The sequence below is a fragment of the Lingula anatina genome, chromosome 2, assembly GCF_051362555.1.
Source record: "Lingula anatina isolate TDL-2025a chromosome 2, LinAna3.0, whole genome shotgun sequence".
Lineage (NCBI taxonomy): Eukaryota > Metazoa > Brachiopoda > Lingulata > Lingulida > Lingulidae > Lingula > Lingula anatina.
Genome location: NC_141768.1, coordinates 4,039,818 through 4,053,249, shown reverse-complemented (window position 1 = coordinate 4,053,249; position 13,432 = coordinate 4,039,818). Strand labels below are relative to the sequence as shown.

Below are 13,432 nucleotides of genomic sequence, written 5' to 3'. Positions count from 1 at the left end.
TTGAATATGCCATTAAATAAAGGATTTTTTTTATTTTCTGGCAAAACAGTTTAGTGGCACCATGAATGCCAGAGGAAGACTGGTCAGTTTTTATGCTAGCCATCGCACCCCCTACTCTTGCTTCTGCAAAGTTTGATGTTTTCATGCAATTTAGACAAATGCTTCTTACCCTAAGGGTTGCTTGTTTCAGAATGCCAATAAAAATTAAAATAAAAGGCAAATTCTTTACTTTAGATAATGATAAGGAAATCATTTGCTTTGATAATTAAATTTAAGTCTACATTATCATTCCTATGATATTAGTAAGTACAATTATAGATCGTTGAATGGAACACTTTTTATTTGATTATGTTGCAATTGAATTGTCAACACGTAAAGTGGCATAGTGATTTTGTAAAGGTGATTTCAGTATTGCATGTCATTAATTAGGAGCGTAATTTGTTGTGTGTTGTCTCACATTTATTTAATTGTATTTATTGCTGATTTAACACAAATCAATGGGAAACATTGTGAATGATATAAATTGTCAATGTGATGGTAACTTTGACCTTTTAAGCATGGACATGTAATTAAAAAGTAAATAGTTTTATTTACCTCAAAATAGGTGCATCTTCAACACTTGATTACTTGATAACTCAGATATTTTCAGTGGGGAAAATTATCAATCCTGCAGAAATATAATTTTTAAATCATAAAAATTATATCTCTTTAAATCATTTGTAGTGCTTCTAATGCATAGAATGGAACTGTAATATAGCCTGCTGTCCAGTCTTGTTGTACCAGGGATTGTTTGAACTCTAAGAATGTATGACTTGAAATGTACAGTATCTGTAAAATTTACTATTTTTTCTCATTGGAAAGATGGAGTCATTACAGCATATTTTTGTCTCTTTCTCAGGGTGGTCACCGTATGCCCAGTGTTCAGCTCCTTGCTGTTGGTCACTCTGGGGTCAGGCTGGTCAAGAGGGTCAAAGGAATCTTTGTGGATAGCCTGGAAGTCATTGAACATTTTAGGTAGGTAGTGTCTGATGACTTCTGTCAAATTATAATGGCTTTTTATATCAAGTTGTTTGGTTTATAATTATTTTGTTCAGTTGGCCAAAGTCAAAATGTTAACTGTAATATGTTGATTGTAATAAACACTCTGCATATAATTATAATTTCAAATGTTTCTAGGTATGAAGACATTGTAGAAGTGAGTGTTCCTCGTGGCAGCACACTACAGTTGAATATCAGGGGGCGATGGCTGATCCTGTATACTCATCGGGTATTTATCAACCTGATTGACCTTCACACAAATATAGATGCACTAATGATACTTCTCTTGTACCAGAATTTAATTCTTGGGACAGAAAATGGTTGAATCTTATTGCCCAATTTGGCCTACATTTGTCTCCAAGTTATGAATAGATTTTTTTTTCAAAATATTGAAAAAATTATTGATTAAGTCATATATATATATCCTAGATTTGTATTTCTGTTTGTGTAACTGTAATAACATATGTAGTACTTATAGCATTTGCTTTCTGTTTTTAGGCAAATCAAATCCGTCACATGATCAATGCTTTCTGCATTGAAAGTGAATATGTAAGTTTTTTTGATGTTGTTACTCTTATCCATTGTTCCAAAGGCTCAGTTATTGTAGAGCATATGTTTTATTGTTTTAATATGTACGGATGAAAAATAAAGTTTACTTATTACTTGAATAAAAAATGTCTGGCTCAAATTCAATTCCATTAAATCAATTTAATCTACTAATAAAACTTTTATTATTAATATACAAGCAGTATTTTTGAAAACATAAGGTATTTTTAGCTGTTCAGAACTAGCAAGAATATACCATAAGCGTCCTGATTTAGTATGTTTTTTTTTTTTTTTTCAGGGCAATAGCTATGTACGTGCAATCAAGGACTATGTCACCCATGAGTCCACTCTATTGAGCTTTAAAAAGGGAGATTACATCAAACTTAGCACCAAAGATGTGCATCTTTCCAAAGGTTTGTTTGTTTGCTCTAAAGTTGTGTGAAAAATATTCCCATGTTTGATTCCTTTTTGCCAGCAATTTTTTATCGGATTGCTTCTTGAAGCAGCATGTTTGATAGAAGTTTACCCCGCCAATCACAAATGTTCATTTTATGGACCAGACTTGGAAGGGTATGTGACACAGGTAATTTACCCATCTGACATTGGTGACTTGAGTGATGGACTTCAATTAATTGCTGTTGAAGTTCAGATGCAACAAGTGGGTCTGTAAGGAAATTTGAAAATGAAAAAGCAGTTCTTTGCTAGCTCTGAAACTTGAGCCAAGTCATATAGTTCAATGAATGAATATTGTCATGATTGGATTTACTGCTTAGGTAATGATATTTGCACTGAATAGTAAGTGATATAGGTAATGTTATAAAACATGATTTTCACCATGAGTTTACATTAGTCACATCAGTCACATATATAGCAATATAGTCTCAACCTTTATCTTCCTTATCACAATCACTGCCAAAAAAAAACGATTTTAGTTTGCTCTGTCATATAATGCAGATATCTGAGGGTTATTATTTCTTTGTTTCAGGCTGGTTATATGGTAGTATTAACAGCCGCAGTGGCATGTTCCCAGTGGAATATGTCATACCAGTCAGTAGGAATGAACTCAAAAGAACTGGAAGTCTCAACCTGAAGGTGTGTTCCTTAGAAGTCTCAGTAAAATGGGTACAGATCAGCAACTCCTTGAGTGTACAGTTTTTGAGAGCTAGAGCAGTTTTTTACTTATATTTGGATCTGTATCTATGAAACTCACTCGATTCTTCATTGTGAAAAGCTACTTTTCTTTCTTAACTATTATTCATCTCATTGATATTGAGACAATTAGAGATGGAAAGATTGCATTTAAAAATGCACAAAGTAGACTGACTTTCAAATATTGTACACAAAATAATAAATCTTTTCTTGTTCCAGCCACCTGCTCCAGCGCCACCTATTCAGAGACAGCCAAGTATACAGAGGGTGAGGAGGCAAACTTGCTCTGTTCTTAGATCAAATGCTCATGATTTTATAAAAACAGTTGCCAAGATGCTTGTGCATGTAGTATATATGTTTATATGAATTAAATGGAGATAGAAAAACACGAAGTCTACAGGCTTGCTTATTAAGTCTGGTGAAACATTTGATTGGGTGAAATATTGATAAATTTATGGGCTTTACCCAAGTGAGCTTTAAGAAATTATGCTCTTTACTATTATTCAGAAATAATCAGGACTTTTTTTTTCAGAATTTTTAAACAAAAATTAATGTCGAAATTCATAGAGCTAGGTTTGTGTCCTTATGCATGTGTCCTTATGCACCAGCATATTCACATCTGAAATGAGATTCCATTGCTGTTTTAGAGTACAAGCAGAGATGATGCCAGCGATGGCAGCCTAGGCAGTGTGCGTGCTCCGCCTGATGGGCGCTTCTCCATGTTAGAGTTTGCCATAATGCACTTCAGAGAGTCCCTTGATAAGTAAGTGTGAACAAGTTGTATTGGTAATATAATGATAAAATAAGTATGTGGACTTCAGGTTGTGTTCATTAATTAAATGGACTTAATGCTGTTTTCAAATTATTATCGGCTACTACATTCTATATTTTAAAGCAAGTGATTTCAAATTTGATCTTTGAATAGATAACATTTTTTGTGACTTCAAAGTCATTTGTCTCTGTTTGATCATTTCATTTAACAGTTATGATATAGTTGTCACTTTACATGTCGTAGTGTTTTTATATTCAATGAATCAGTTGATAAATAGTTTTGTTTACAAATTTTAAATATCCTAGAAAATCTGGTCCCGCTACTAAACCAGGCATACTAAAGAAAGGTAAAAACTAAGGCCTAATTCCCATTATTAATGTGAATGAGAGATACTGATGGGAGAATTGATGAGCATTAAATTGCCATCAGCTATTTCTACTGTCTGTATTTTACCCATGCATCTTCTAAACCAACAGCATTTAATTCTAATAATTATTCCCTTCATTAATCAACTTTTCATATCCCCATTGACTAAATGCATTGAGCTTGATTTTTGTTTACACTAGTCAAAAAGAAAAATGCACCATTAAAAATGAATATATTTTGTATGGAATTCTCGACACTGTTTGACCTTCAAGTCAGCAGCTTCATTGATGCAGTCATGAAGTTTTGAGAATCATTTTTTCTGTAGTGATTGAGTCAACCAACAACAAACTTTAAAAATAAAAGTGTAAACAAGATTTAAGCCAGAATGACCCACTCATTCAATGGAATATGTTGTCTAATGGATATGCAAACATTGTTTTCTAACGGTAAGGTGCCATTGGTACAAACGCATCCCCTGTCATATGATCTGACATGAACCACATTCGCTACCTATGCTCCACCTGATATGCTCCCCCATTGTATACAGTAAAATGGTATCATATCGGGACAATTGCCACAGATAATTCCTCTTCCCTGGACGTTCCATCTGCAATGAAATTATAATAAGGAGAAATGAATGAAGCCAAGACATGAGCACCTCTGCACACTACTAGCAAATTTCACTAAAATATTCAAAAATGCATAAATGCATCAAAATGATGAATAAAACACCATGTATTTTCCTTGAGGAGAATTGTCCAGGGGAGAATTGTTCTAAAATTTAGTAAAAAATTGTACTGAGCTGTACACAATATATCATAATCTTTTGTATCCACATGACACCACAGGCATGAAATTTGATGTCATGTGACATGGTTGAATGAACCCATCTAAATTAAGTCCTGCTGTCATTGATTTTTGCTGAAATATGTAATTTCAGTAGGCAAAGGCTTAGTTTGCATGCCAATCATCTTAAGAATTTTTTAACAGATATGAACAGGCCTTCAGTCTACCAAGTAGAGGCACTAGCCCGGAAAACTTCTAACTTCCTGCATGTCATCTTTACTGTATGTAATATTTTCTTAAAGGTATCAAATGTTACGTTCTGATGACGGCTCCATACGAGGCACCCTAAAATTGCTTGAAAACCTCAAGTCTCATAGCTTGCGCAAGAAACGAGGTGGTGGTAAGATCTGATAACATAACATGCTTGGCTTTTTATTAATCATCTTAGTTAACATTTTCTTTGCCAGTAACAATGAATTTTAGTATATTACTTTTAGCATGGCATTTTGATAATGATGGTGTTGAAATTGGCCAAATAATTGTTTTAATATATTTTGCAATTAGGGCATGGAATCTAAAATTCTATGCATTTGTGCTTATTTCCTTACTGCACTGCATACCATAAAAATGTATGTATCATCATACTCTTTACTTATTAATTAAATATTTTGTTTTTTAATATTAAAGTTAGTAAAACTTACAACTTATTATAGAAAGAATACAGAAATTTGGAAGGACAACACCAGTCTGAATTATTTTACAGTTTTGTAGGAATAATTTGCTCTTTTACTGGTTCCATTTCAATTTTTTTTTTGTATTTTGAGTACATTATTTTCTGTAAAGATATTCCCTTTCTGTCATTTGGAGATATTTTGTAGCATTTCTTTTAATGGAAATTTGTAAGTTATCATAATAGTCTAGACTTTCATACCATTATAATAATAGATTTTGATATAATTTTTTGTCTTATAACCAAATATCATTCCTAACATCCCTAGCTAATAATGTAGTGTTTCTTTTATCAGTCATTCTTATGTAAATGTGTTGTAAACATAAAACCAAAGGAAGTTTTAATTGTTTTTTATTTCAAGGATACGAATACAGAATGAATTAAATTTGATATGAGTCTGTAGTTTCAGCAGCACGTGTGAAGTTTTTTTTATTCTTTTAGTTTATATGTTGTGGAATCGATATATTTTGGAAACATTCACAGTAATCATACTCAATCAGCTCTTTTTATTTAGGTCTTGACTGGACGTGGAAAGAACAAGCTGACATGGTCAAATGGACAAAGGTCAGCATTTTTTAGACACAGAAGAATTTTATACAAATAATTAATTAGCATGGTTATCTTAATAACCAAATGACTTATTAAGTGGTAATTTGATGGTATTGAAGAGAAATAGATTTGAGACACTTTAAAGATCCTCATAAGAACCCATATTTAAGAAATTTCGGTTTGCGTTTAGTTATTTCAGTATTTTTTTTTCTTCAATTTCAGTCCCCTATCCAAGCTTCCTTGCTGAAAGCCAAGACTCCCCAGTTCAACAAGATGGCTTTGGAATGTTTTATAGGTGGGTGTGTCTAACAACAAATGAAAATGATGATGATATCTGTTAGTATGTATGTGTTGCAATGTTACAAAGTTTTGCAATTGATAAGTTTAGTTTTTCCTTAGGATTTTTTGTGCTACATTACAGTCCTTGAGAGATGTAACTTTGGACTTCTTTATCGTTATTAATTGCAAATTACTTAACTTCCAGCTGTGATGCAATATATGGGTGATTATCCACTGCCGCGAGACAAGACCCCAGTGGACTGTGTGAACCAGCTGCTGATGGCCTGTCATTCACACCCAGACCTGAAGGATGAGGTCTACTGTCAGATTTGTAAACAGACCACTAATAACAAGAGCAGTAAACCGTAAGTGTACCGGACACTTTTCTTCATGGGATCTCTTATCTTGGATCACTATATGCAGCTTATTGACCAACATCTGACGAGAGTACAAAATGAAGATTGATCGAGACCTCTGTTTTTGTTTGAAGCTCTTAAAAAAAGTAGACATATTAACAAAAATTGAGAATTTGTATCAACATTTACATTTTTCATCTGCAGATACAGCTTCCAATAATGCTGGTGACAGTTTACCATCATGTTCAGAATAATCGATTAATAAAGTTATGATACTTTGTGTTTTTTCAAACAGTGACAGTTGTCAACAAGGTTGGAGACTGCTCTCTATAATGACTGCTTGGTTTGACTGCACTGATGCATTGAGACCTTACTTGATCAAGTATATACAGAGTGTGGCCTTTGACACTAGCAGGACTCACTGTGGTACGTATATGGATGATTATTATTACTCAATGAATTCAAGCAAAATGAAACTGATTATTGTCTCCAAAATAAAGACATGAAAGTGTTCAGTAAAGCTATCCATTTTGAAAACATATTCTGAATCTGTTATCTTTTCCAAGACATCTGATTTGATTGGTTTAACTGGGTCTTTGGTATAATATATGTAGTAATGTTTATTGTGAAAAGTATATAGTTTTTCAATTACTTTCTTTCAGGAATTGCCTCCATATGTGTGCAGAACTTTAGGAAAACTGTCAAGTATGGTGGGAGGAAAAATGTTCCCGATGCGGAGGAGATAAAAGCAATCACTGTAAGTTGATTTGAGCGTAATTGTGCTTTATGTTTCAGTCTTAAAAAAAAAAAACAAACAGATTCCTTCATTATCTCTTATGAAGACTTTTGGAAATGTTTTTCAACCATTTTTAAAGCCTACATCACATTTTATTATTGAACTTGTCTGTACCATTCTACCAATAGGTCGTCTCAATTATTTGATCATTGTACCCCTTTTTATTCAAAACTTCCTATTACTATATGTAATCAGGCACATAGGATCACAAGGATTATGCAAAACATTGTACACTTTTTCTTATTTTCTGTATATTTTAGGATGGTCGTGTGTCAAAGAGACAGCAATGTCTGTTGGCTGGTATACTTCCTATTGTTCTCAATGTCAGACCATGCACGGTAAGAGAATTTTTTGTGAGACTTTTATGAGATGATTTAATATTGAGGTAAAGAGAAACTACATAGATAATTTATTTACAAACAGTATGACACCCATTGTTAATGTTTCTGTCTTTGTCCTTGACATTGCTACTGTTACTGAATGTGTCACTATTAACTTTAGCTGGCAGAAGATGTCATTGAGGATGTGTGTTATAGACTGGGCTTGGAAAACCCTCTGGAAGTGGAGGAATACTCTTTGATATATGTATTGACGAAAGGTAAGACACATTTGAATTGAAAGAGAAGCATTTTCATATTTATTTTTTACAAATAAGAACTTCATTGGTAAACCTTTTCTGTCTTACTTGTCGAATGTTATATACAAAATTTAATACATTAAATAATAAAAAAGGTGATAGATATCTTTTTACAGTGGATTCTTTTGTGTATTTAAGGGTAAAGTTTGTAAGATAGTATCATACCCTGCATAACCCTTTCTTTTTAAACCTAATGAAAGAAAACTTTAAGTACAGTAAAAGTATAGGAGATGTTGGTGAACTGTATTTCAGAAAACGAGTATGTCCCAATGAAAAGGAATGAGTTTATATTCGACATCACCACAGAATTGAGTCGACAGAGGAAGAAGTACGTCTTTCTGTTCCAGCGAACGAGCTGGGTATTCCCAATCCACATGGACAGCCAGTCTGAAAACTACATTGATATTACGTACCACCAGACCTTGCCAGACTTTTTTGATGGTTTTCCACTGGTTCTAAGAGGAGACCGGCTGATGCCTGAACAAATTGTAAGATTTTTTAACTGCTTGTTACATGTATGTGGTTTTTCAAATGCTAATTTTTTTTTCATAGGTATTTAAGCCTTTTATAGTGTCATTTGATTTAAAAAATATTATGCTATTGAATGATGCACACGTTACATATACAGTATATGTATATATGACATGTGACTTCATCTAACATGTATCATTCAGTATCATATCATCTAACATGTATCATTTAGTATCATATCATCTAACATGTATCATTCAGTATCATATTCATGTATGTCCAAATTTATTGCAATGCAAAAGAAAGAAATGGGATTTTGACTGTCACTGTATTGCAGGAGGAACTTGGTAGACTAGCTGCTTTACATCACCGAGCTAAAGATGCAGTGCAATTACCAACACTGTAAGTATAAATGTATCTACTTTTTTCTGACTGACAGAGAAAACATAGTCACAAGGGATGATATGTAGTTTTATTTAAGTCTATGATGGGTATATATGTCAAGTGGAGATTAAGGCAAATTTGAATTGGTAAAAAAAAGTCTTTTTGTAGAGAAAGAGAAGTGATAGAGGCAATATCTTCAAATTTTAATCAGTATAAGGGAATAACAAACAAGAAGATGTAAATGAGGTCTAAATGTTCTACATGTCTTATTTCTTATACAGGAAAGATGTCCAAGAATCCCTGCCTACCACTGTCCACCATCGGTCTGAGATGCGGCCCCAACAGTGGGTCAACCTTGTCCACACCAAGTCCAGGGAGGTTCAGCATATGAGACCAGCGGACGCCAAGTTGGCCTTCCTGGGTAAGTGCAAATAATTGTACCACCAGCGCGGCACTGGCAGTACACATGGTTTTAGTCCCAACAGGCTGCCACATCACAGTTACCACTTTTCCTCCTAAGAGCCCCTGTATCCATCTCTTTTTATGTATGTCACATGTAATCTCATATTGATCCATGTGAATTTTGGGCTTTGTAGGTGCTTGGATCTAGGTGTGGTGCTCGTCACAATGCACCCTTGTTTAATTTTGTTTTTGTGTCATTTTGATATTATATTTTTTGTTTTGTGCCAATTTGATATTATATATTTCTGTATGTTTGCTGTGTGCTCTGTACCTTATTGCACGCATACATGTACAGTAATAAAATAAAATTCTACCACTACAACAATATAAGGCCATTGTGAGTCATTGCTTCACAGCCTGGTCCTTCAGGACTTGGGAATTAATTTTTTAGGATCATAAAGTAAAAATACTGCAACAACCAATATAAGATTTTTTATGTATTTGTTGCTATACTGTGTCCTTGGTCAATTCTGATATTACAATGTATGTATAGATGATTTCAGCAAAACTAGGTTCACTTCTACTTGCAGTTTTATTGAAAAAATAGAAATATAGAACTAGGGTAATAACTTGGTCTTTTCATTGGGGAAAATTGTGAATTTTACAGATACTGTCATAAATAATAGCCGTAAATTCTTAAAATTAGAACATGCTCATAGAAAGTTAGTAACAAAATTGAAAAGCAGGCTACCTTATAGTTCTGTTCTATACAGTAAAAGCAGGGAAAATGTTACAAAAATGATTTTTACTTTTTCTTTTATGAAAAGATCAAGTCAGTACAGTACTTATAGTTGTGAGGCATTATTAATATAGTGCATTAAGTTGTGCTGTATTTGTATGCTCTTTTAATTCTAGGGCACATCTCAAGATGGGCATTGTTTGGATCCACTTTCTTCTACATCAAGGTAAGCAGTGCTAGATCAGTCTAGATTTAGATGCTAGATGTAAGTTGACTGGATGCAGTATATTCAATTAAGTCAGTCGGTGCCAAACCCTCCAAAGAAGGTCTTTGAAAAAGTCTTTAAGAAATTATGTTTTGTTAGTTTGGTGAATTAGATCTCATGGGTCTTTTCTAAAACGGTTTTTGTTATTGTTGTAGATGAAACAATTTTGAACTTTTGGATGTGTCTGTATGCACACCTGTAAATGTTTACCTGTTCCAGAGTGTGACTGATAACCGTGTGCCAGGAAGGTGCATGTTGGCAGTCAATAGGAATGGAATGCAGTTTCTTCATGAGAAAACTCACGTAAATATTGATTGCATCTCATTTTGTGTCTGTTGCCCATATAAACTTACATGTACAAGTGGCATAATTTTATTTTTTAAGCTTAAGTCTTCTAGTCTTTTATTTTTTTAAAATATATATAATTTTTCTCGGGTTATGTTCTACTGTCAATAGATGTTGAAATATTGAAGCAAAGATTTTTTTATGAATTAATTTGTTTTCTGTAAATAACATTAACATGTACTGAATGTACCTATATATTTATCTAAACAGCATACGCCAGCTCGTACCAAATGTAGATTTTTTTCAATCCAAATAGGAAATCCTGGTCACTTACCCCTTTGGTGAAATCCTTTCCACCAGGCGTTGGTCTGAGAATGGCACTTTCTTAGACATGAAAGTGGGAACATTAATGCAACAGAAGATTGTGCGTGTTGAGACTGACCAGGTAAAATACACTTACCAAGTTTATCATGGGACCAAAAAAAAAAAAAAACACTTTCTTGTGTGCTTTTTTTCATCAAAAGTGTTGCACTCTGAGAAATGCAAGTAAATTGATAATAACATTTAGTGCAGGCAAACAAAATAAAGAGAAATGAAATGGTAATTCTTACATATCTTGTAGTCAATTATTCAAAATGTAATGTTAAAATAAGGGGTGATGTATACAGTATATCATATATGGAATGTCATTACTTGATGACAGTATATTTTTATCTTGATGTTTAGGGTGGAGAAATTTCCTTGCTGATTGGTCAGTACAAACAGGTGTTGAATGCTGCAGGGAGACCTTAATGGTTAAAGTAAAAGACAAGAGAGGGCAGCACTGCTGCTTTGATGGATGGATGAATAGAGACAGTATCTAACTATTTTCCCTACCTTGGTAAACAAACATGCACATCAGTGATAAGGATTCATAAGCAATTCAAAATACTGAATTGCATGAAATTAGGAGCTAATTATGAATATTCCAATTTGGAAATGGTGTTTTGACGATATGAAGAGAGAAGAGGACTGTATATTTCATTATAATTAAATGTATCATTTATATGTTAACTATGCACAGGACTAACTGCTGCATCCCCAGCATAATATCATCAATCATAGTAAAATGTGATCATTCATTATTCAAGCAAACTGTTGCACAGTGTTCTAGTCTATGCTATTATACTGCATGGCCTTATTGTGTATGAATCTGTGCTAAACATAACAGGCTGAGATTCCCAATATAATTAACAGGGAGGAGGTTCAGTTCCCAATATATTTATACAAAAAACCTAGTTTCCAGTCTTAGCGAAAGGGCATGTGTGACTTCCATTAAATGCATGGGAAGATGGACATATGGCAGTATAAGTGATTTTCATTGTGAGTGTGGACATATTTGATTTCTTATATTAAAAGAATGGGAAGAAATGTCCTTTGAAATGGTATCAGTTGAATAATTACCAAGCACTAGGTTTTCTGTTTGTAAATAAAATGCATGTTTATAAGATGCAAGCTTAAGTGAATTGTAATTTAATTGTTTCAAGAGAAGCTACCAAGTCTTTCCATTTGTGTAAAGTTAGCTAAAAACAATTATGGGTATTTTAAAACAAATTAAAATGCTAGGTTTTTTGGGGCATAGAACTTACAAACCATTTTCTTATTAATTTAATTGTAATCCCCAGAGATTGCTTCTAACACTAAGGGGTATAGAAAGGAGCTTCTTTCTGGTGGCGTTAGTTTTCTAACAAGTTTAGAGTCAAGGTTTGATAGTTATCATTATATATGGATCAATCAATTCAATACTGAAACTTGTCTCTTTGATAAGCCACCCCATGTTATAGCAGTTCAAAATTCAGGAGAATAGCAGGGACTTCATAGAAATTCATTTGGCATGATAATACTCTTTGCATTTTGTTCACAAGTACAAGTATGTGAAAGTTCTCTGTTCTTTTAAGAAAGTGAGCTCACTTTCAAGGTAATTAATTATTAGGAATAGAATTGCAAACTTGAAATGGAATTTACCATCCAAAACCAATTCCGCTAATTTAATTACACAAAATAACAGTATTAATAATCCATTTGCTTGAACTGTTCTCAATTTTATTTTACAGTTTTCAGTTTAAAAAATGTTGTCTTAAGCATTACCTCTTTGCTGCTACTAAGTTGCATTTATATTGTCATGCTTTGTATTGATCCTAATATGATAGAACAATCTAATTTTTTGATTATTTTTACATTTAGAATTTCAGAGCAGTTTGGCTTTGGTATATATTTATCCCTTTTCCTTATTGAACTGGTGAAATATTTGGAATTTTTCTTTTTCCTTCAGAAAGACTTTATACATTCCCCTGATTCTCTGTTAACTTAAGTTCCTGTTCATTTTGTTGATTTTTTCCAGATGATATCTATTTTATGAATATTAGCATTTTCATATTTTTGTTTGTTAAATTTAGTTGCTATTCATATGATTATATTTATATGCTATACTATTTACACATATACATACATATATATCAGATTATTAACTTGGTTTTAGTTTAACTGAGCACAGAACACAATCAAAGCAATGTAATCTTTCTACACCTGACATTTTGTTTAACTTACATTTACATACACCTTTGAGCAATCATTAAAAGAAAATATTTGCATTTTTGAACAATTGGATCTGGCAATCATGCTATTGTTGTCTCAGCCACGGAAAATAGAGAATATATATATATATATATATAAATTTTTTTTTGTTATTTCACAGCATAACTAAAAAAAATTATGGATTTTGATTAAAAATGATGGATATGTCAGAAATGGGCTAACTTAGAATCCGTACAGTCATTGATTAAATAGTAATGAGAAAACATTGGTAGAGGTCTGCACTATGACTGCTTTTCAAGTTATTGCAT

The 13,432-nt window shown here is 32.9% G+C and overlaps 1 protein-coding gene across 13 annotated transcripts in view; it reads left to right on the top strand.

The window, feature by feature from the left end:
* LOC106180800 (unconventional myosin-XV-like) overlaps positions 1-13,196 on the top strand; it is a 60,759-nt gene extending 47,563 nt beyond the window's left edge. For 9 of the 13 annotated variants that reach the window (XM_087006448.1, XM_087006450.1, XM_087006445.1 and 6 more), the window contains 23 exons: positions 50-82; positions 899-1,014; positions 1,177-1,267; positions 1,537-1,587; positions 1,883-1,997; positions 2,570-2,676; positions 2,953-3,000; positions 3,381-3,496; positions 4,960-5,057; positions 5,902-5,951; positions 6,159-6,231; positions 6,421-6,580; positions 6,867-6,997; positions 7,234-7,328; positions 7,628-7,705; positions 7,869-7,965; positions 8,257-8,492; positions 8,813-8,877; positions 9,141-9,280; positions 10,177-10,226; positions 10,485-10,568; positions 10,867-10,995; positions 11,277-13,196. In XM_087006448.1, the coding sequence (XP_086862574.1) occupies positions 50-82; positions 899-1,014; positions 1,177-1,267; positions 1,537-1,587; positions 1,883-1,997; positions 2,570-2,676; positions 2,953-3,000; positions 3,381-3,496; positions 4,960-5,057; positions 5,902-5,951; positions 6,159-6,231; positions 6,421-6,580; positions 6,867-6,997; positions 7,234-7,328; positions 7,628-7,705; positions 7,869-7,965; positions 8,257-8,492; positions 8,813-8,877; positions 9,141-9,280; positions 10,177-10,226; positions 10,485-10,568; positions 10,867-10,995; positions 11,277-11,342 (2,229 nt within the window). In that variant the 3' untranslated portion in view covers positions 11,343-13,196. Of the gene's footprint in view, positions 1-49; positions 83-898; positions 1,015-1,176; positions 1,268-1,536; positions 1,588-1,882; positions 1,998-2,569; positions 2,677-2,952; positions 3,001-3,380; positions 3,497-3,810; positions 3,852-4,959; positions 5,058-5,901; positions 5,952-6,158; positions 6,232-6,420; positions 6,581-6,866; positions 6,998-7,233; positions 7,329-7,627; positions 7,706-7,868; positions 7,966-8,256; positions 8,493-8,812; positions 8,878-9,140; positions 9,281-10,176; positions 10,227-10,484; positions 10,569-10,866; positions 10,996-11,276 lie in introns of those variants that run through there. The other 4 variants (XM_087006443.1, XM_087006442.1, XR_015333161.1 and 1 more) reach the window with 4 other exon arrangements.
* The last annotated feature ends 236 nt before the right edge of the window (positions 13,197-13,432 follow it).